This window comes from Larus michahellis, chromosome 1 (genome assembly GCF_964199755.1).
Source record: "Larus michahellis chromosome 1, bLarMic1.1, whole genome shotgun sequence".
In the NCBI taxonomy this organism is placed as follows: domain Eukaryota; kingdom Metazoa; phylum Chordata; class Aves; order Charadriiformes; family Laridae; genus Larus; species Larus michahellis.
In genome coordinates, this window is record NC_133896.1 from 210,113,916 (window position 1) to 210,135,946 (window position 22,031).

General features: G+C 43.7%; 1 protein-coding gene across 3 annotated transcripts in view; it reads left to right on the forward strand.

Annotated features, from left to right (window-relative positions):
• MTMR2 (myotubularin related protein 2) overlaps positions 1-22,031 on the forward strand; it is a 65,173-nt gene that overhangs the window by 16,775 nt on the left and 26,367 nt on the right. For all 3 annotated transcript variants that reach the window (XM_074571149.1, XM_074571158.1, XM_074571168.1), the window contains exons 2-3: positions 5,385-5,490; positions 21,444-21,519. In XM_074571149.1, the coding sequence (XP_074427250.1) occupies positions 5,385-5,490; positions 21,444-21,519 (182 nt within the window). The remainder of the gene's footprint in view (positions 1-5,384; positions 5,491-21,443; positions 21,520-22,031) is intronic.

Genomic DNA, 22,031 nt, shown 5'->3' on the forward strand with positions numbered 1-22,031 from the left:
CATGGCCTAAGATGTGAGATTGTGTGATGTGGTTGCCCTTAGGTCTGATGTTCACAGAAAGCTCTTCATAGAGATATCCAAGGAGTTTTCCTTCCTATGGAGGGTTGGTATGGGGAAGTACTTTTCTGAGTACAAAGAATTTTATATTAAATTTCCTACAGTAGTGGTGGAGGGAGGAGAACTCAGTCCTGCATAAATTGTGCATTTGTCTGCATCAGGTTGAAGCTCCAGGGTTTCATGGTTTGATTCTGACTCTTCCTTTGCATCTCCACGCTTATATTCTACGTGACCTGAGTTCAATGTGTCACGCTCAGGAGGTCAAATTGCCCTCGTCAGAAACTGGACTTGTGCTTTTGCCTTCCAGGGAAATCTGTTGCTTCTCTGCACTAGGAAAGCAATAATTTTATATTCAAACTCTTTCTGTAACAGTTGGCAAAACAAAGGACAACTACAAGTTTTTACTTATTTTCCCTGGCTTTCTTATGCACCATCTTTTTAAGATTGCAGGGGTCTGAGAGTAGCGATTGACTTGGATGGCTTTGGCAGATGCCATGTAATGACACTTTTTTGAAGTGGCTTAAGACTTTATCGCTTCTTTCCCCAAAAATATTTCCCCTGCACTTTCACAGTTTAACCGGATAAGTTTGAGTGTCTCAGACACTTCTGTTTGCAGCTTCTTTACATCTTTGTTGACAGTTTAAGCTAAGCGCACTGGCATACCTTCAATTCTGCTACGGATGCAGTAATACCTTTCAATTGCCTGAACAAGAATCACCGGAGGGCATCTGTCTGAATCTGAATTATCTTTGAAAACCATGGGATGTTGTGGGATAGTCCTAATAATAACAATGAACACTTTACCAGGGGTTGAGTCATTGCGCTTGGTTTCCATTGTAATTCTCTTATTAGTTGCATGTATGTGTTCCATATAGCCAAGGGGTTAATACTGTGTGCAGGTACTGTACAAGACCATTGTGCTGACAGCTCTCGTTTGGACTCATTTATCATTCAAAATCTGGCCATAAGAAGTACGTTTAAATAATAAAAATAATCACTGAGGTGAAAGACATGTATCACTGTTAATTGCAACGTAAACCTGTTTCCTGCTTCTGCTTGGGGAGGGAGGAAGGAGAGGAGAAATGGGGATGGCAGTATCCGGAGTAAGGTGCTTTCCCTGAAGGTGCTTATGAACTGTTGTAGGGGTCTCTTTTGGTACTTGACAGAGACATCCATCAGCAGGGAGGGTGCGGAGCTGCCTGGGCCTGAAGCAGGGGAAGAGAAATGCTCCAGGAGGTCCTTGGTCTTCACAGGTTCCTCACAGGAACATCTCACTTTCTTTCCTGTAGAAAGAGCTCAGTGTGTTTTGTGAACCTGAGTATATATTGTTTTTTAGAACCTTAATGAGGTTCAGAGACAATATCGTTATTTTTGCACGTTTATTAAGTTGTATTGAACCAGACCTTCAGCTAGCAGTGACTGGCACAGGTCCAGTGATTTTTAACCCATGCTGAAATCTGGCCGTACCTACCTGTGTTCTCAGGTGTTTGTCATGTGCCCCCGAACCCAGCAGTTAGGTCTGACTGTCGTGCCCTTGCCATCACTCGGGTTTGCTCTGTGTTGTCTCACTGGTGGAAAACAGGTGTTGGGTGTATGTCCCTGCGAGAACATAGCATCCTCAGTGGGTTCCTCAGCATTTTAGACTGACATTAGAAGTACCCTGTCACGCTGCCAGAAGTATTGTTTGTATGAGACAGCTTTAACTTTGTCTTGGCAAAAGCTAGGATGATATGCAGAAGCTGTGACAGAAGCAGGAGTAAATGATTTGCCCGGGATGATGCAGAAGGGCTGGTGGCAAGGCATGGGGGGAGCTCTGGTCTCCTCGCTCTGAGTTTATGTGTTGGCCCCAGGACGCTCTCCCCCTTTCCCCACCCAAAGGCATATGAAACTGCGTGGTTTGAGGATCTTTTCTTTTGCATTGGCAGCAGAGGAGAGCTCAAGACTGACTAAACCACTGAAGCTAATAAACTTCTCATGCGCATGCAGGGACATCAGGTTAATGAGTTTGCTAAGCAGTGGAGCTGGAGCCATGTAACTGCCTGACAATGATAAGAGAAGGGAGCTGCAAGCCAACAGCGTTTCAGTTGTCTGCTCCTTCGTTCCATCTCAGCTCCCTATAAATGATGGATGAGGAGAACCGAGGCAGTGAGCCAAACATATGCAACCTATGCAGACTGTGCAGAACTGCATACTCCAAGCGGTATTGTTCGATTGTTTGCCGTACGTGCAGGCAGCTCTTCCCAAAAGCTCGCCCTGCTGCCACTGGAGGGAGGCTTCACTGGTGGCTTCCACGGCAGCAGAGGGACGCTGGTGCAGGCAGCTTTTGAAAATCCACTTCTAAAATGTAAATGCTTTCCTTCATTAAAACCCACTTGAAGCCAAGCGTGATCAACAAACACAAAACACTTTCACAGCTCAGTCGTGCGGTGGATTATGGTTCTCTCTCTTCCCCCCCCCCCCCCCCCCCCCCCCCCGCATAAAGCAATTTGCTCCTTAGCCTGCTGAAGTGAAATTAATTAGCGATTTCATAAAAATCTTTGGTCTACAATGATTAGATAATCGCTGCTTGTTTATTAGGTAGACACTTGGAATGTACAAGGGCAGACAAGTTGTGTAAGCAGAAAAACTGGTGACATTTTGATCCTTTTGTTAGCAGTCTCCCTCCATGGGAGCTGTTAAGAGCAGGTTAGACAGACAGGTCTCAGGAGTTGTTTGGGTGTAGCTTGTCCTGGCTTGGGAGCAGAGAGACTAGCGCATTCCATTAAACCTTTGCAGCCTTTGCAGCTCCCTTTTCTGTGGCTAAAGGATGTGAAATTCTTGATGCAAATGCTGCTGCTAATAGGTTACTGTGCTCAGTGATTTATTGATGGTGATGGCCGCTGGGTGAGGAAGCTGGCCTGCCTGGTGCACATGGGCCAGGTTAGCTGCTGGTTTGCCTCTTGCTTAGTTATTTACACCCATGCTAAATGACTTGTAAACTCAGCAGAGCTGCTGAATTTCAAAGTTGCATTTCAAAATGCGTTTAAATACACAAAATTCTGGGCCCTGAAAGGGGAGGGAGCTAGAAGGCATGGCTTCTGGAGGCTTACTCTGAGCCTCTGGCTCCCCCGGCTGGAGCCGGTGCTAGAGAAGGCATGGTGGGGACCCAGGGACAGGAGTCAAGAGTTGTCACCTGGTGACAAAGGCATCTACAGTATCTTATGGCTTGCTGTACAGTAAACTGCTGCTGCTTTGTGAAATGATTAAATTAAGTGTGATTTTTAATTTTTCTCCTCTCCCCTCCCCTTTTAAAAATCAAATTAATTAAACAAACATGAGGGTGAATGCTTGGAAGACGAAGGCTGACCATGCAGAAACCAGACTGAAAGGAGTTTCAAGGGAACACATCCAGGGGTCTGAGCTCATTTAAGTAAAGTAATGTAAAAATGTGGTTTAGTGCTAAGCCTAATTTAGCATGCCTGCAGGCTGCTGTGCGCAGAAGTGCTCTCAGCCTTCCTCATCATCTCCAGATACAGATTCCCTTTCTCTCCGTGCCCTGCATCTGATGATTTATATGGCCATGTAATGAATCCAATCAGCCCTATTATCCAACAGAAGACTCTCTTCATGTTTATTAATAGTTTATCGTGCCGGCAGATCAGCAAATTGAACCGTGCATCCCATGATGCTCATCCAGCGCAATGGAGATGGCAGTGGTGTGCAGACCAGGTTGAGAGGAGGACAAAGAGAGGGCAATGTGAGCAGCCCGTTCAGCAGCAGCGTACACTTAATTTTGTCGTAATGTGAAACCGTACACAAATTCAGTGTGTGTGTGAGACCCTTTGATCCATAAGAACAGGAGGCTTTGCAGGTTCAGTTCTTATTATTATAGTGTAAGATTATGTTCTGCCGGGGATGGAGACTCTGGGGCTGGCGCAGTGTGAGCAGCGTCGTGTGCACAAGTGCCACTGGCCATCTGAAATGACATGAGTTTACGTGGCAACACCGCAAGAGCTGAGCAAGTTGTAAAGCTGAGTGATTAGCTGTTGAACTGTGTACAAACGCATTCAGTGGAATTCAGTGCTATTCAATTGACATAAGTATCATGTATTTTAAATAATTTTTTACTGTTCCCAAAGGTTCCATTTGTAAGTTTCTACCTCTTAGGATGAAAGAGTTGCCAATACTTTTTAATCCTTGGAGAGAAAGGACTGACTCCCAGCAAGAGCCCAATTTTCTGTAGTCCTTCATGTTTTTAACGCTGCCTCTGTAATAGTTTGCCAAACTCCAAAGAATAGAAATAAAAATGGAACATTTTGGCCTTTGGATGGCTGTTTACCAGCAGCAAAACAATTTTCAGATAATTAACAGATCTCCAGGCCCTTTGGAAGCTCAGATATAGCTCTTTCTAGGTTGTCACATGTCTAATTAATACAGCTAGCAACTGTAATACTCCTGCTGGTATTCTCCTTCGGCCAAGGCTAGCAAGCTTGCAAAGCTAGGCTTGCAAGCCCTATAGCTGATCCTTCAGAGTGTCTTTACACCCAGGTAAAACCTTTCTGGGGTCGGTAGGAGCGTGGGAATTAGTTGGCGCAGGTAGCATTGGCTGCTGTACCGTGGCTTCAGGGAGCAACATTGAACCGTGGAGGATCTTTCTTTACAGTCATCTGGGGTTTTAAGAGCATTATTATCGAATGGTAATTTTAAGCAATTATGGTTCTAGGAGAGGTCGAAGCATAAAAATGCTATAAAATAAGCTTATTTTAATTGCTTACAGCTGTACTAGCAAAACTGTATAGGAAAAGAAAATAATTGTTTTGCATTGCTATTTAGCAAATCGCACTTTGTATCATCGTCAACTGCTGAGAGAGTCTTTTTAATTCTCCTGAGGGTTGGGGCTTATACCTGAAGGAGGGAAGTTATGTGTGATGGAAAGAGTTTTTATTCTGAGTTTCTTCCACCGTTGTAAAGCTGCGGTTGGAGTTGTGCTGGCGTGCATTCAGGAGTCTGTTTTCATCCCCTTGCAGCGCACTAATATCTCCCATCTGAAAGCCTGAAATGGAGGCCCGTAGTTTCTATGATTTAGGATTTGATCAAGTGTGTGACTGTGATAACGTTGGCTCAGTGTGAGATGAGATTTGGTAATGAATTGTGTGTGCTTTGTAATCTGTGGCAATGGCAAGTAAAACAGGTTCTTCTAAACCACTGCTGAAGGCTGGGTAACTGAGAGTGGAAAGGGTGGAAATAGTGAAAAATGCCTGATATGACTGTAAGCGAGTGGCCGTACTTGTTGGCTTTTGAGCATTCTTGAGCACAGTTTTGATACGCTGTGGTGTTTTTCTTTATAGCGCTTCCACTTCTCAGTCGGACCATTCTGCGCACACCAAATCTGCTTCAGCCGTATCGTCCGATTCGGTCTCCACCTCGGCAGACAACTTCTCGCCAGACTTAAGGGTATGTCTGTTTTGTCTTAAAAGAGAAATATATATTATATGTCGTGGCCTCCTTCAGAGGACATTTCTTGCTTCTGGGAGTTTGGATATGGTAAAATGTTTTCAGCTTTCAGGTTAATGCCAAATTTTATGTAGTCAAAGCATGAAAGGACCCACAGTCAAACAGGTGAAATAGAAACTGAAGTTTAATCTCTACCATATTATTCCCTTCTTTATAAAGTTATTTTATCTTCAAAAAGCTGACTCTGCAACCTACACTTGGAGATGAATTTTCAAAGGAACTCAATTTTCTTTTAAGTGCTTTAAGTAAGTGAAATCCTCAACCTGCCACTTGTATATCCTTTTTTTTCCTGTTGTGTGCGTGTATGAGATGTTCTCTCTTGAACACTCCTGCTTGTTTGTAAACACTGAGTCCTTGGAAGTATCTTCTTTCAGAGAAAGATTGTTATCTCCAAGCTGATAAAACAATCTTCTGTCACAATAAATTGCTCTGACATAGAAAGGTCCAAACAAGGCTCTTTTAAGTCTGTTATTAGATTTTTTTTTTTTAATTATAAATCCAAAGTTCTAGTTCAGTGTCGCAGGGGTTTTGAAAGCAATCGGTATGTTCCTCTTATGAAATCAAAGGGTTTTCTGATACACCCTAGCTTTAAATAAACATCCCGGAGTATAAAACTGTTGATGTTGGTACATTCTAGTAATGACTTTTAGCATTTCTCAGCTGTGGTTGAGCGTCTTTGTAAAATCTAAACACAGAAAAATTGCATAAAATCCTCTAAATGCAACACTAATTCCTTTGACAACCATGATAATTTTTTGTCCCGTGAGTGTTGTCTCAGTAGTCCATCGTTAATAACAGAAAGTCCACCTGTTCGTAAGCGGCAACAACACAAATGTTTCTTTCCAAAGGCAGCTTATTAGCTAATATTAAGCTAAGATTTGAAAATGAATCAGTTTATGTGGAATCTAATGATAGTTTACACATTTTACCTATGGATACAAAGAGTAATCTTCAGAACATGTCTGGGTAAAGAAGTGTGTAATAGGTTTGAAGGTATTTCCACGTGAAGTTGGAGCATTACATTACTGCAACATACAGAAAACGCACTGTTTAGGCTGAGGCTAAGTGATTTCATTGATACAAATACACATAAGATTGCAAATACTGCTACAACTGTAACTGTCTGTGTAATATTATAAAAAAATAAATGTTACAGAAACTTATTTTATTTGCTTATTTAATTTTTTTACTGAAGTTTGCATAAGTGGGTTTCTTTTTGCAGTTCAGATGCACAACTCAACTGCCTTTTCACAGTTTTTCAACACTTGGGAGTTACATTTACAAGTAGGGAACAAAGCAACATTTCTTTTCTAGAATCGAGGTTGTCTTTACTTGCCGGTGGTTAAGATGGCTCAATGTGTTTTCCTTGTAACCCTGATCGCGTCTTGTGGCTCTCCCTCCTTTTGTCACCTTGTCTGTGCGAATTGTAAGCTATCTGGGTAGGGATTCCTGCTCTCCTGGATTTGTCTGGTTCCCCTCAATCAAAAATAACATCTGCAGAGGGATGCTCACTTAGCTGCGTGATACATTCAGGCAGAAGATACACGTGTTGTTTACTGGAGGCCATTAGAAGCCCATACTTCCTTGCTGTGCCACAGTTCCTGTAATTTGCAGAGTGATTTCTTCACAGTCTGCCCTCTTCTTTTTTTTTTTTTTTTTTTTTTTTTTTAATTTCTAAGCAAACTTTAGGTTCTGCCACGCTTGGAACAGATGCTGCTCCCCTTTCATTTTAGAGTAGCATTTAAGGAGAGATGGTAAAGCAGAGAATTACTTATTTAGAATAAAGGTACTGCAGGCCAAGTGTGAGCCTGTGCCTCTGCTGGCAAAATGCTTCTTGCTCTTAATCTGCATCAGCTCTGTGGGGCCTGAATTCGGTATAAGCCTGCCGTGCTTCACTTAAAGCTTGCTCTTGTAGGTGTGATGTGAGTGGCTGCGATGCAGCTGTGTGCAGGCATAGGGCTGGTTCTTGCCTTTACACTTGAGTGACTGCTTGTCAGTGGTGAGCAAACCTAGAAAAAATGCATTCCCACGTTCCTACTTTTATTAGGGCACAGGGAGAAAGGGGCAGTTTCCACTAGTACAGGTTGACTTTATCTCTCCTAGAAGAATTCATGCATTAACCATTTCGCTCTTCATTCCTGAGGATGTTTGATGCTGGCGAACAAGCCTGGGAGGTGGGATGAAGATCTGTCCTCTACCTGTGGACAGCCTCTTGTGTTGGTATTGCCAGTGCAACTGCAGTCCCACAACCTGTCCTCACATCGATCGCTGTCGGTGCTAGTGCGGTGCCGTGCGCTCCCTGGGCTTGCTCTTGGAGCCTAGTGCGAGCTCCTAAATGGAAGAATTATAATGAGTGGTGATCAGCTAACACTGATTTCTTTCAGGTCTTGAGAACAGACGTCCTCTCTCTGGGCTTCTCATTCTTTGTCCAATTTTCTCCAAATTAACATCTCTGTCATGTGACAGTTCTGGAAGTTTTTTTTTTTTTTTTTTGGTTTTTTTTTTTTTTTAAGTCTGTTCTGTGAGAGATTTTTCAAGGTCCTGATTGTTCTTACTGTTTTCTTTGATCTTTCTGAGATGTGGCCTTGCCTTTGATATTGCAGATGAGGTCATACCGTTATCTGATACAGTGGTGTGAGCGTGCTCTCTGTTCTCGCCCTTTCCTTACGCGCCTGGGCACCTTGTGCAGCTTTGATTGGCACAAGACAGAATGAACTCCCAAGTCTTAATAGGTACTGAGATTTGAGCTAAGCACCTTATTAGTTCTGAGGACAAAACGAAGTCCCACACTGTTCCTGGAAAAATGTGAGAGAATAAGCCCTGAAGTGGGAACTAATGCATTTTGTGGTAACTCTGTGGTGCGGGAGACAAGTGCCTGGGCTACATGGTGTTCTCACAGGAAGGTGTTGCATCAGTTAGCTTTAAGAGGCTGAAAATAAGCTTTTCAAGATTTCGAAGTGGATCTGCCAATTATGGGATTATGCTCTTGATGTGTATTTAAATTTTTCCTGCTAGAGTGAATTGCTACATGGATCCGTCATCACTCCTGCCTCTGCTTGGTCCCTGCCTCTGCGTGTGCATTGACTCAAATTTAGGAATTAAATTTCTGTGACGATGGAAAAACGCTTTGTGATAGCTACAATTAGCACCCTCTTTTTCTGTGGGGAATTTTTAGAAGAATAGTAGGCGTCCGTCGGGAGGAGGGAACCAGGGGAAGGACCCACATCATTTCTTGCAGTCTGTGCCTGCAGTTTTCTTTTGGAGTGCAATTAACGCTCTGTGTGTGTGAGTGCATGTGTGTAATGAGGTAAATGAGACAACCACTGGGGATTCCTACTGAATGCATGTGCAGTATTTTTCCTAAACCTTTCTCCAAAGTATTTAATAATAACCTTTATGAAGGGTTTTTTTTTAAGAAGGTATATTGAGCATTTAAATATCTGGAAGTAAGATTAAATTGCCTTTCCACTACAATTTATAGAATTTTCACTTCATAAACTAACTCTAAATAACTTTTGGCTGCTTCGGTTAGCTTCATAGGGAGAAAAAAAGAATTAAAAAAACCCCAAACCCCTTCCTGATCTCAAATCTGAAGCTGCTTGGGATTGATTTAGGGAATGCACTTTTTGAGGGAATTTTTAGCAAATACACTGCCATATGTTTTAACATAAGTTATAGATCAGGCAAGAACAGAATTAAATAGTAGTTAGAAATGAAAAGGAGCCGGAAATTCATAGATACTTTTGTAATTTGGGGTGAGATTGTAAAAACACCTCAGAACCAGCGTTGCCAAAGGGATTGAGGTGCATAAGTATCTCTTACAAATTTGGGAACTTGGCGGTTATTAAAGTACAGTGAGATTCTTGCTCCTAAGTCCTACGGGGGGTATTTTCTCCTGTGCCTATGGGCAGATACGTCTGTGTACTTCTAGTACTTTTCTTAAGTCTTCTTGCTAACGCTCTAGCTTCTCTCGGTAGGGACTTTCATTTTGAGTTAGATGTTGATTTATAAGATAATGCCTGAAGTTTACCATGTTCAAAGCTTTGGAGTAGCTGTCATAAAAGGGTTGGATCCTTTCCATCTGCAGTTGGGAAGCTGTGGATTTGGCCAGCAGAGCCTGTTGCTGCTTCCCCTAAGAACAGTACCTTTGCCTGAAAATTTAAGGTCCATTGTGTTTGGTTTTGGATTGTATACAGCGAAAGCCTGAACCAGAGGATGGAAACTCCTGTGTTGGCTTTCTTATGTGGTTTCTTGCTTCTAGTCCATTCTGTGGGCAGAGGAAACCAGTACAGCAGACCCATAAGTTACCTGCTTAGTTGTGCAGCCTGCAGAACAAGCGATTCAGACCTTTGTTCTTGGTGTTGCTGTTTGTGACTGCTAAACCCTTCTCCCCTTTGAGGGCAACAGTAACAGCCACAATTACTGATATTCCTCTGACGTCCAGCAAAATGTTGTACAAGCATGTGTCCCATCCTCCATGATTGTTTGCTCCCTCCATAGTAATTTTCTCCTTTAATATACAAGGAATGGGTGGATTTGCAATGGGTTTATATATGAGATGCAAGAACATTTATCGGAGCATGCCCAGGACTTGAAGGTTAGAAAAGGGAAGAAACAGAGTTGCTTGCATAACCTTAATTTGTTATCCTTGCGTATGTGGTTGGAGACTGTAGACAGGCCCACGTGGTTTATTTTGTAAGATACATAACTGATGCATGACAAAAAGTATATGAAGGAGTCTTCTCCTTCCAAGACAGTAAATGGGTGCCATCGCTGTCTCCTTAGGTTTCCTGAATGAAATGTGTTTCAGCAAGTCTGTATTCAAGCTCGCCAACCACAATTCCTTTGCATTTGATGGAAAGAAATAGGTCATTTATGATCTGATTTACTCGGCTTTAAGGAAATGCCCATACTAGGTGAGAACATCACGTAGCTGAGCTAGAAAAGTCCTTGCTGCAGGATGTTGTGAACATTATTTGAGGGGCAGCAACTGATTTCTCAGCGTGAATCCCAGCTTTAGCTGTGCTCCAGTAAAGGTGTAGTTTTGTCTCATTTGAAAACCTACTGTGTTTCTCCTCTGACTATGAAGAGATTTCAGGGTAATTTCTCCAGATGTAGACCTCTGAAATTGAGGTAAATCCTGTCCCTCAGGTGTTGTTGGGCGGGATTAACTGAAATGCCAGTCACTGACTTTGCCACCTTTGTGTTACTTTATTCTAGCTTTAGTGCAAAGTGGCTTTGACTAGTTTTAAGTAGAACATGTATATTGATAGTAGAAAAACATATTGAAGAAAGATGTGATTCCCTCCCCCCCCCCCCATCCTTTGCTGTAAATCACTAAAACTAGCCTCAATGAGCTTTTCCATTGCTATCTCCCTGCCAACGCAGGAAGTGTGTCAGGCTTCGGTTATGTGTAACACATGTTCAACAAGAGCTGGGGTTAGAGAGCGGCATAACTTTTTAAACTTTAAGCACTCGTTTAAGCAATGTTTTTTAGTTCTGCTTTTAAGGGACGTTTCAGTTAGTGAATGATGCTAGCTTGGAAGTGCTAAATCATGAAAAAAACCTCTCCCTAAGCACCACCAGGGTAGTTGAAGACTCTCTGTCCTGCCAGTCGGCTCCATCCCTCGCTTAATGATATATGGGGATAAGTATTCCTGTTTCGGACCGGCCCTTGACTCTTTGCGTGGGACTGCCTGTAAGAAGACTAGTTCATAGCATATGCAAAGATGTCTTCTGTGGTGTGAGCTTTCCTTCCCAGTGCACTGGACTATGACTGTTACTAAATTACAGATCATAGTGCACAAGCCACCAGGTGGTGAAGATAATTGGCCTGTGGTCACAAAAGACTTGGCTAGATGTGAACTGGTGACACAGCAGTGAAATGAAATCAACAGTTCACCTTTTCGCTGTCACTGGGTGAAAACTTGACCATATGTGTTTCTCTGCATCATCACTCTGGGCTCAGTTACATTGTCACACAGGGGTGGACCTCACATTTTTGTGGGTGTACAGGAGGAGAAGCTACGCAGGCAGAAGTAGTGCTCACCTGATCCACATGTAATATTTCCACAGGTCCCTTTGCATACAGGGATGAAATCGGGGCCAAATCCAAGAACACGCAATGCTTTACGTTATCAAAGGTATCAAGTACGGGTACTTAAAGAGCAGCAGAGGACGATTAGGAAAATTTTATGGGGAAAAATATTTTAACTATCTCAAAATTCTGATTTTGGCTGTCTGAGTTGCGCGTGTGTGTCTGTGGGAAATGGGCTTCCTTTCTTCTTCGGAGTGTTAAGCTGTCAATGAACAAAGGCACAAAGGAGTGGGTCTGGAGAATGAATGATGCTCTTGTGCATAAGCGTGGTCATTCCAGGACAGCCCCACAAGTGACTGGAATTTAGCCCCTGCTGTTGCCATGTTTTTCTAGGACTCCAGTTCCCATCACTGTAAATGCTATATAGTTCATGAGAATTACAGTCTTTTTCTTTTTAAACTGTCCTAAGAGATGGAATATCTTGGTCCTTTTCTGCACCTCCCCCTCAAGAAAACAGAAACGCAGAATAGCCAGCCTCTGGGTTGCAAAATATTGATTTCATGCAAATTAGATGGGGGGGAAAAGCCAGAAGCAGCCAGTTTTCTGTCTCCTTTACATGGAAATAATACTCCCTAAGTGCTCATCTAGTTAGAAGAGTGCAAAGACAGCAAGTGTCGCTAATTTTTCTTATATAGAGGTACCTGAACGTTTGAATATGAAGTAATGCACAGTGAAAGAAATCTCTGGAAGCGTTTATGATTGCCATCTATTAGGAATGGAGAACTAAGGAGAATAAGCAAATGGCCTTCATATGTTCCTCAAAAATATTTTCAGCTCTTCCTAATCGACCGCCGTATTTCTCCTAGCTACAAAGTGCAAGAGTTCTCCTTTTGCTGAGTAAAACTGGGTAAGAGGTGGCTTTTTTCACCCTTTTCTTCCCCCCTATAGTTACAGTTTTGTAGATTGAAGCACAAATCGGGCAGGAATGAACAAGCACGGTATTTAAAAGGAGCACGCAGATTTGTGACTGCATGCAGGACCTGCCGAGATTTGATTTTCTGTAGAAGTTTTTGCACTGAATGAAACATCTTTGTTCCCCTCTGTGTGATTGTAAATATATATATAATTACTTGTATTTTGGATCCTTATCTTATATATCACTAAACTCCAATGTGAAATTCTTGGTTGTAGATACGCTTTTCTGTGACTTATTTTAGTTGGTAGAATTTATAACTCTCTTCGGTCAGAGTGTTTTTCTGTTACTTAAGACTGATGATATGAACTTCACTGATCTAGTGTAATGCTTTCCTTGAAATTTTTAATCTATTTTCCCATATAAGTTGTTTGCTAAATAAAATAGAGTAAAAATAAAGAAAAGATAGAGTCGGACTAATGTGCTGTACCAAGTTTTTGAGCGGCCAGTGGAGAACAGAGCCGTTGTCCTTTGGGACGTATGTGGAACCCTTGGCACTGAAGAAGGTTAGGTATTAAAAAATGTTGGACTTGTCTGAATAGATAATATCTGCAACCTTCTGTGCCAGAGCGCGTTGCTGTGTTGAGTCAATGACAACTTTCTGTCGGAGCCTAATGAAAGAATTGTCTTGAGGCACGAAGCCATACAAACTTGAAGAGACAAGCCAGCCGTGGTTGAACGAGTGGTCCTCAACAGTGTGTTCCTTTGAGTTTCTAAGCCTTGCCTTGTACTTGTGCAGCGAGGGCCCAGGAGATTCACCAGCCCAGAGAGGGTGTTCTTCATCACTGGACACTCGGGGCTGAGTGGAGAAGTACATCGTGGAAAAAACAAAGCCGGAAAACCCCAGGGAAACGCTGCATAGTGGCTACTTCCTCCTGCAGAGGAGTCCCTTTATATTACCCTGGCGACTGTATTTCTTTTTTTTTCAAGAGAGTGGTAAGTAAGCAAGTGATTTCTCGAGCCTTCTTATATTTTCTCAAAATATATCTGGTAGGTAGAGATCACAGTTTGTGATTTGTTTTTTTCAGTTGTGTCAGGAAGGCATAGTTAAAGGGCAGTCGCAGCGTACATTGTATGTGACTATTGTCTTTAGAGTAGTGTAATAGATGGTCTGTTGTAAGAACATTTTATTGATAACTTAAATGCCTCTTGTGTTGTTTTTTAACCAAGCTAGGAAGTCTTCTTTGGCTGAGTGCTCTTTTAGGAGCTGAATGGGCTTGATGTGGTCTTTGGACGGTATATTTTCTGTGTACTATCCTGAAATGATCCATGTGTCCATGGTGTTTTGACTTTTTCCCGTTGAACTTCTAATATCCCAAAAGAATAAGACACAAAACATTTCCCTGCAATTAATATCTTGCTGGTCTGAGTGTCTCTAACATAGTTTTTCAACCCATCTGGTCATAATCCTCAGAAGAGTCCCCGTGCCTCAGTCGTGCAGAGATACTGCTGTTCTTTCATGTAGTCATTCTGCTGTGGTATTTCTTAATGATTCAAAAATAATCAACAAAAAGTCCATTTACTTGCTCTATTTATGTTTTATTATATTTCCAGTAGGATACATAGCACATAAATCTTCTCAAAGTATGCCAAAAAATAGCCATAAATGGCAGCTGAAAGCCTCTCCAAAGCAGTACAGTGTATGCAGTCTACAGAAGGATTTCTCAAGTAAGCACGGCTACTGTTTTGCAGTCTGTTTGAGCATTAAGACAGAAGCATCTTACCAGCAAAATGCTAGAAAAAATGTGCCCTCTTTCCTGTTGTAAGAAATGTTTCATTTAGAAAAGAAACCAACACACCTATGAAAAATTATCCTAAATGAGCATACGGGTCTTGATTCTGCACATATTCGTGTCAGTTCTGCAGGTTCTGTCAGTGTCAGCTGGACAGAATTAGAACTCGTGTTGTTTTTTTTTTTTTTTCCTGAGGTGAATGGAAAGATCTTTTGTATCTGTTTTGTTTCAGAGGTTTTTACACCATCATTGGGGTAATGATAAATCTTGGTGCACCTGGCATAGTGGCACTGTCCTTTGTTAATTGACTTTTATGGCAACAGCCATGAAAGGGGAAGGGGATGGAGTGATGGGAGGGAATTCGGGGAAGGAATAGGTGAACATGGTCTGAGACCAGCAAAAGGCATTTGAAAGGAGAAAAACATTGGTTATGTAAATGTGTGTGTTTTGCTCTTGATTTATAAAGAAAATAATGCCGGTACTTAAAGGGTTCCTACAGAAAAGGTGGAAAGGGACTCTATCAGGGAGTGTAGCGATAGGGGGAGGGGTGACGGTTTCAAACTGAAAGAGGGGAAATTTAGATTAGATATAACTATGTAAAAAAAATCCTATGGCTAAGCCTCTGCAGAAAGGCTGACTTCCCTCATGTGGTTCTCTGAGACAGCAGAAAGGAGCCAGCTCTTGACCGAAAAGCCGTTTCTGGTAACTCGGGTAATAAGACCTGTCCCACAAGCTTTGGAGTCATGCCTGTTTTAGTGAAGTTCATACAATTTTTGGGTCTGGCCTGGCTCATCTCCTGCTGCCTCTCTGCAGAGGTTAAGTTTGGACCTCTCTGCAAAGTACAGGTTGTGACTACCCAGGACATCCAGGAGGTCAGGCGCTGCTGTGCTGACCGCAGCGAAGCACCAGGAGTTGGGATTCGTCCTAACAGATCTGCATTGGAGTGAGTTACCCTAGTTCTCAGCCTTCGGTGGGAAGAAAGGCACTCATCCTGAAGATGAATCTCCTAGGTCTCTGCTTTCCACTGACTGTAGAGAGCACCTAGGGTGACTAGCTCAGATGTAGATCTCCAGTTTTAGATTAAATGGGTATTTCTGCAGTTTACTGACTGGCGTGCCTGCAGAGCGGCAAAAGTGCTGATTCAGGAGGGCATTTAATCATGTGCCGGTCCTTGAAAGGAAGACATTAAAAAAAAAAAAAAAGGGGTGGGACGAAAGTTCAGATATATTAACTACAGGCAGAATATTCCCAGTTATTCCATTAAAATGTGAAGTATCAGACAAATATTTTCCTTTAGGAAAATATTCACCTCCTTCCTTAGGAGATGAAACCTTTCACTTGGCTGCTGAGTTTCAAATCCGTATTTTACCCGTAACTGAAAAGCTACATATTTTTAAAATCTACTAATTCTATGCGTATATTCTTGCACATGCACATGTGCAACATGCACGTTCTTGTCCCCGCAGCGTATATCCCTCCTGTTGCTGCTGATCGGTGCAAGCTCATGAGGTAGATGCGCTAAACCTGTGAGTTCAGGGGCTGCAGGTGCAAAGGACTCTGTGTGTGTGTGTGTGTGTGTGTGCATAAAATGTTTGTCTGTACAGACAGGTTATATATGTTTGTGTCAAGAGACCAGTTAAGAGACTGGCTTCCTGCTGTAGGAAACACAGAAGAGGACTGTGTAGCTGGAACAAAAGCAGCTCCCAGCCTGGAGAGCGTGTCTTTTCAATAGATGGGGCAGACATGGTTTTGGAGGAAGGAATAATGCAGGAGCGAGGTGGTCACGGTGTTGGGTCGGACATGTTGCACCAGCGCTGGGGCTTTATGCGTAACAAATCTATTCAAAATGTGCAAAATGATTTGGAGTGTGTAGGAGGTTACCAAGGAGAGATTAACTCAGAGGGGGGGGGATAAAGAAAAATCACAAAAAAGGGTACATTTTAATTTTGTCTAAACGAAAAAGATTCTTTTTGTTCATTTTGAATGCGATTCAGGATAGAACAATCTATGCAGACTCGGGAAAACTGTTACACAGCAATTCGGTAACACAAATCTGTGGTCTCCCCTTAAGTTGCGTGAAACTAAAAAAACCTGATCTTTGTCTGTGGGTTTCAGGACTCAAATATTTAGGAGAAAGTAGAAGAGAGTAACTGGAAAATTGCTCGGAGGGGACCGCAGGTGCTCTCTTTGCGCATCTTTGTTACCTGGAGGCTTGTGCAGACGTCGGTGTCCAGGCACACAGTTCCTGTCCCTAGTCAGTCTGGCTGCTCTCCTCCCTCGCCCTGGGTTTACACCCCTTGAGTTGCGCGTGTAGTCACGCCCCGAGCCAGTCCTGTCAAAATGACCCAGGTTATGGCAAAACAACCATTAAGAAAGCCATTAAGCTCACCCAAGCATCTTGATTGAGCTAGATACGGGAGCAATTCCAGCGCTGGCAGATTGGGTGGGAGGAGGCAGCGCTGGCTCGGCCTCAGCCAGCGCAGGATGCGTGTTGTCATCCTGGCTGTGCAGCTCCGCTGGAAGGCAAACACCTCTCGGGCAATACGAGAGGAAAACATATCAGTTGTTGTGTTCACAGGCAAGAGCAAACCCTGGTTATAGAGTTTCATGCCCCCTCTCAGGTCCTTCTGGAGCAGTGTTCGGTGATGCGCAGACCTCTGAGACCCTGTAGTTAGAGTTACAGCACAAGGTATCTCCGTACCGCCCTGAGCTGGCTGTAGCTGCTCGGGATGAGCTGCGTGCCCGAGTTGTGCAGGGACATCAGTTGGGAGAGGGATTTGTGGAGCTGCACAGCGGCTGCTGTGTTGGGAGGCAGCGTGAATACGTGGTTGGAGAGGCTTGGCAGAGCATCAGCATCCTGAAATCCCAGTATTGAAGAGGTAAGGGATGAGGCAGGGAGCGGTCTTACCTCTTTAGCAGGATCTAAACCTCTTTCCCTGACCTCAGACACGCAAGCAAAGGAGGTGATCTCTGTTTCTGAGATCTGAAGGTTGTGTCAACAAGACAGTGCTGGGATTTTCCTGCCTTGGGTGCTATAGATGGGAGGGCATGAGAGCGCCCAGCGCCGTCAGCCATGGGTAAGTGGGCTGGAGCTAACACAAGGTGGGATCCTGGAGTAAGAGAAGCAGTTGTTAAATGTAGCAAGCGTGGGTTTGTTCTGCCAAGTCGCTGCTTGAGCAGAGAGCAAAGGTAGGTGGTGTCATGGAGTCCTCACACCCTCTCTGAGCTGAGGCAGGACTTGCGTTTAGGTGCTAAGGTACTCCCATGCTCAGCATCCCAGAGAGCTCTTTTATCTCGAGGGAGAGCTGCTGATGGGTGGAATGGGTAGATTGTATTACTCGTTAGGAGATAAATAAAGGTTATTGTGGTGTGTAACTAAACTCTTCATTCCCCTGAAGATCCAGTTACCAAGCATAATGTTTTTGTGGGGAAAAGATAACAAAGGCTTTGTTTGGCTTAGAGGCAAGGCAAAATAGTATAACAATTTTTGGTGGTTGTATTTGTTTCTTACAGAAACCATCTTAGTGGTGTTTGTGACAGATACGGCCAGTGTGTAGCTCTACGTCAACGTGGTCCTATTCCTAAGTAATGCTGATCCTGCCCTGCTCTGGCTGCGGCCTTCGCTGCACATCTCAAAACTCTCCTTGTTTTTGTTTCCCCGGAACAATTTAAAAAGCTGAGGCACAAAAGGTGAAACATTTCAGTTACACATGTATATGGTACCTGCCTCAATAGTGTCAGTGCGTCAGTAGCCAGCCATCACTGTCCTGTAGCCGGGCTGCCGCAGTCGTGTCCCCGGCTCCTCTACCTGCTTCCTTGCCTCACTGGAGCTCTTAATTTTGTTTTGCAGGATTTGCAGAGGGCTAAATCTGGGCCCTGGAGTGTTATTTTTGGAGTCTTGAAAATAGGCTAATGTACAAAAAAAGATTTTTCTGTCAGTTTAGTGAACCATTTTTGGATTTGTGGGGGGAAGGGGAGGATGGCAGTAAGATGGAGGGGCTTTTCATGTCATCTCCTTAGTCACATAAAGGGCAGAGCATCCCTCCATGGTGTTAGCATCCTTCCAGAGCTCCGTGTGCATTGTCCCATCCCATTCTTCCCCCCTGATCTGTTTCCAAAACTCTTCTTTCCTTATGCACCCACTTTTCCTCCCACCTGCCACCTCCTGTCCTTTAGCACTGTCCCAGATGTCTTCTCCTGTGCCTGCTGCCTGCATCCTCAGCTGCACACAGATTGCATTTCCACGAATCGATTTTAAGGAGCCGTTGATGGAGGTGTATTTCAGCAAAATGCCTACCGTTCATTTCTAATATCTGCCAGGACAGGTTTCAAGTGTTCACGTTCCAACTAGGAGGCTCATTCAAGGTCTTGAGCTGGGCAAACCGGCACACCAGAGAAGGGTTTGTCCTGGGCTTTCTGACCATGTCTGTCTCAGCCTCTTGGGAAGGGTGACTGTTATCCAGGGGTGATGTGCTTGCGCTGACTTTGAAATCATCGTGAAGGCAGTCGGTGCTGCGTTACCTGAGGTAGGTCGTGTGGCTGAGGTCATTTGGGGAGTGCGGAAAATGACAGTTTAGTCCTCAACTCTGTACAAAAAACAAAACAAAAAAAACCCAAAAAAACCCCCCAAAAAAACAGAGGGAGGGGGAGGCAATGGAGCAGAAGCTGTTGATCTTGAAGCACTGTGCTTCCAGGAGGCCATCCATCCGCCGCCCTGTGTTGAAGTGAGCGCAGGTTTGGATTGCTAATCCTTTCCTCTGACCCTGGGGACTCCACATCTCAGAGAGTGCGAGTGAGCAGATGGATTTTATTAGACTTAAAAGAGCCAGTTTTTAAGCTGAAAAAGCTTTCAACCTTGTCTTTAGCGGAATGGTGTTGACATGGAGGTCTTTGTCTTTCCTACTGCTTGCCTCTTCCCTTCTCCTCTCCCGCACCTGCAGTACAGTGTTTAAAGCCCACCTGAGCACTGCCCACCTAGTCAGTGATCATGGCAGCTGTCTGTCATACCAAGTGCTTTCTATGTATCTTACCTCATATTTGTTTTGGCTTAAGATATAACCCAGTCCTCCAAATGTTTACCGCTGGACGTGCTCCCGCTGACATCTGCAGGAGAGCAGTGACTCCAGCTGTTGACCGAAGTGACCCTAGCAGCAGCTGCTGCCCGTTCAGGGTATGGACCTTCTCAAAGAAGTTGTGATCATGTGTCCTGAACGCAGAGTGTGTTTTTACTAATGTCCTTCCAAGATAAAAGGCCGCAAAGGCGACCACCACTTACAGGCTAATGAGCCAGAAGCCTCCCTCTCATTTATTATAATCCAGATGTTATCCTGCTAATTTCAAGGCTGTTGCTCAAGTGCAAAAATTGACACAGAGGAGTTGAGAGTGGGTCTACATCACAGGCTTTTGTCGGGGAGGCCATCAGTCAGGGCTTTGATGGGATGTGTGATCTTTGGCCAACACAGCTGTGCTGACAAGAAGTCCTCGGCATAGACTTCTGCTAGTTATACCAGCAAAACCTTGTTTTTACTGGTATTGCTGACGGGGGGGAGGTGGGGGGAGAAACTTTTCTGCAAGTTCAGTGCTGCCAGGGTGAGCTCTGTCAATGGGGACCTCCCTGTGCCCATGCTGATGACCCTAGTCCGGCTGCTCTGGCAGCCTCCCTGGTAAGAGCTGGCCTAAGTGGGTGCAGTTATGAGGTTCCTGTTAGGAAGCCAGGACCGTGCTTGCTTTTATTATTTTTTTTTTTTAGGGGTCTTTTGAATGCATTTTTTAAAATGTACATCTTGTTCTCAAGAAGGCTTTGATCTTGTTAATCTTTTCATCTATACATCAATCTGTTGTGTGAAAATGCTGGAACGTGCTTTTATTGTGGCATGGGGTTTCTTTGGATTTTGTTTTCATTTTTTTGCATAGTTTAGAGAATTTTTCTTCCCCGAGGCTCTCCCTTTGGCTTGATCCTACATGAAAGTTGACCACAGACGTGTCAGGTTCTTGAGTGCCACTTTAGGCCCTGTCTTTGAATTTTCTTTGCAGGGATTTCCTGATACCAAATTAAAGCAATTCTTTCCTCACATTAAGACAAAGAAAGCATTTTGGGCGAGCCTGCACGTTCAGGTTGTGAGCAGACGTGGGCTCTCTGCCTGTCTCCACCAGGTGGGATGCACGACAACTTTAAACCCAGGTTCTTGTGGTTGCTACAGCAGAGTGCGGACTGACTGACCTGCGCTCTGTCTGCGGTGTTGGTCGAGCAGCTGGTGTGCTGCTGTGGTTGTGGTCCTTTGGCTGGTTCGAGGCATGGGCAATCTGATTAAATCCACCTGCTTTTGGCCGCATAGACTTAGCTTTCATCTTGGTCGTTTACGTGTGCTCTTCTCCCCTAGTTCTTACCATAGGTTTAGACTTCAGGTAATGCTTTCATAGTTACCATAGTGCTTCCTAAAATGTCCACCTGCTCGTGATAGCAGCTGTTCTTGTGAAAACCCTTGTGTAAAGGCAATCATAGAAAAGTAATGCCCTGTGGTTTCACTTTATTCCGAGGGAAAGTAGAGGAGGGATCACTTGGTAGCCAAAAAAAAATAAAAAAAAAAATCAAAACTGTACCTCCTATTCACGCCTATAAAAATATAACCTTTGTAACCAGTCACTACTCCTGAGACAAATCAGGATCTTTGCAGTTGTTGGACCGTCATTGAAGACAGTGGTGTGACAAGGTGTCCCTTTTAACTTTCCTCGGTGTAAACTAAAAATTGCTCTAAAAATAGCATCATGGTAACAGTTGGTCACTTCAGCTGGAAAAGGAACCGATCCCTTTGGTTCTGTGTGTAACTGTGTGGACAGAGTTTGACTCGTGACCGTGGGTTGGGGAGGAGAAGGTTGGAGCCTGAAAGGCAGTCACCTGGGAAGTGTGCTGCTCTGCACAGCTTCTCCATCGCAGACATCCTCGCTTTAAACACTTCTGCGTAGCCTGGTGGACTGCACTGAGGTCTCTCACGTGCTTTGTGTCAACCTTTCGGAGGCTGAGACGCTGGGCAGTACCTCAAAAATCTTTGAATATTTGTTGTCCTTGATATTGACCTGTTGCAGGTAAGTGTAAACTTCTTGTTTATGAAAACATAATTAATTTCTTTTTCTACCTCTATCTTTTGCCTAGGTCCTGAGGGAGACTAATAAATTGGCTGAAATGGAAGAGCCACCTTTGCTACCAGGAGAAACCATTAAAGACATGGGTATGTGAAGAGGAAATCTGTTATTGTTTGCTGACCAAATAGAATATCCATACAGCAAAATATCTTGTCAGTCATTGACTGACAACAGCAAATTGCTGATGTTTTGAGAACAATGATCAGGCAGTTTCATTAATGAAGTTATTGCGCATCGCGTGAGCCGAGGTAACTATATGTCTCCTCTTAGCATGTAGCAAATACAAGGCAATTCAACGTATCGTAGCATGAGCGATGAGGTAGGTGGTGCAGCTTTGCATTTGCTGCCTCCTGAAAGGACGTGGATCGACTGTTTCACATTGTGCTTGCCACAGGGAAACCTCTTAGGTTGACACAGCACAATTGTGTGCGGAACCTCTGTCACAGGCTGCAGGAGAGGATACAGTGCTGTTGGGGAGAACTTGCTGTGTTATGGGAATGAGGCTTTTTTCTGGGTTTGTTTTTTTTTTCATCAGATACTCTGACATGCATCAGGTTTGCTGATGCACTCCAGTCGGAAAGTTTGAGTAAGCCTCTTG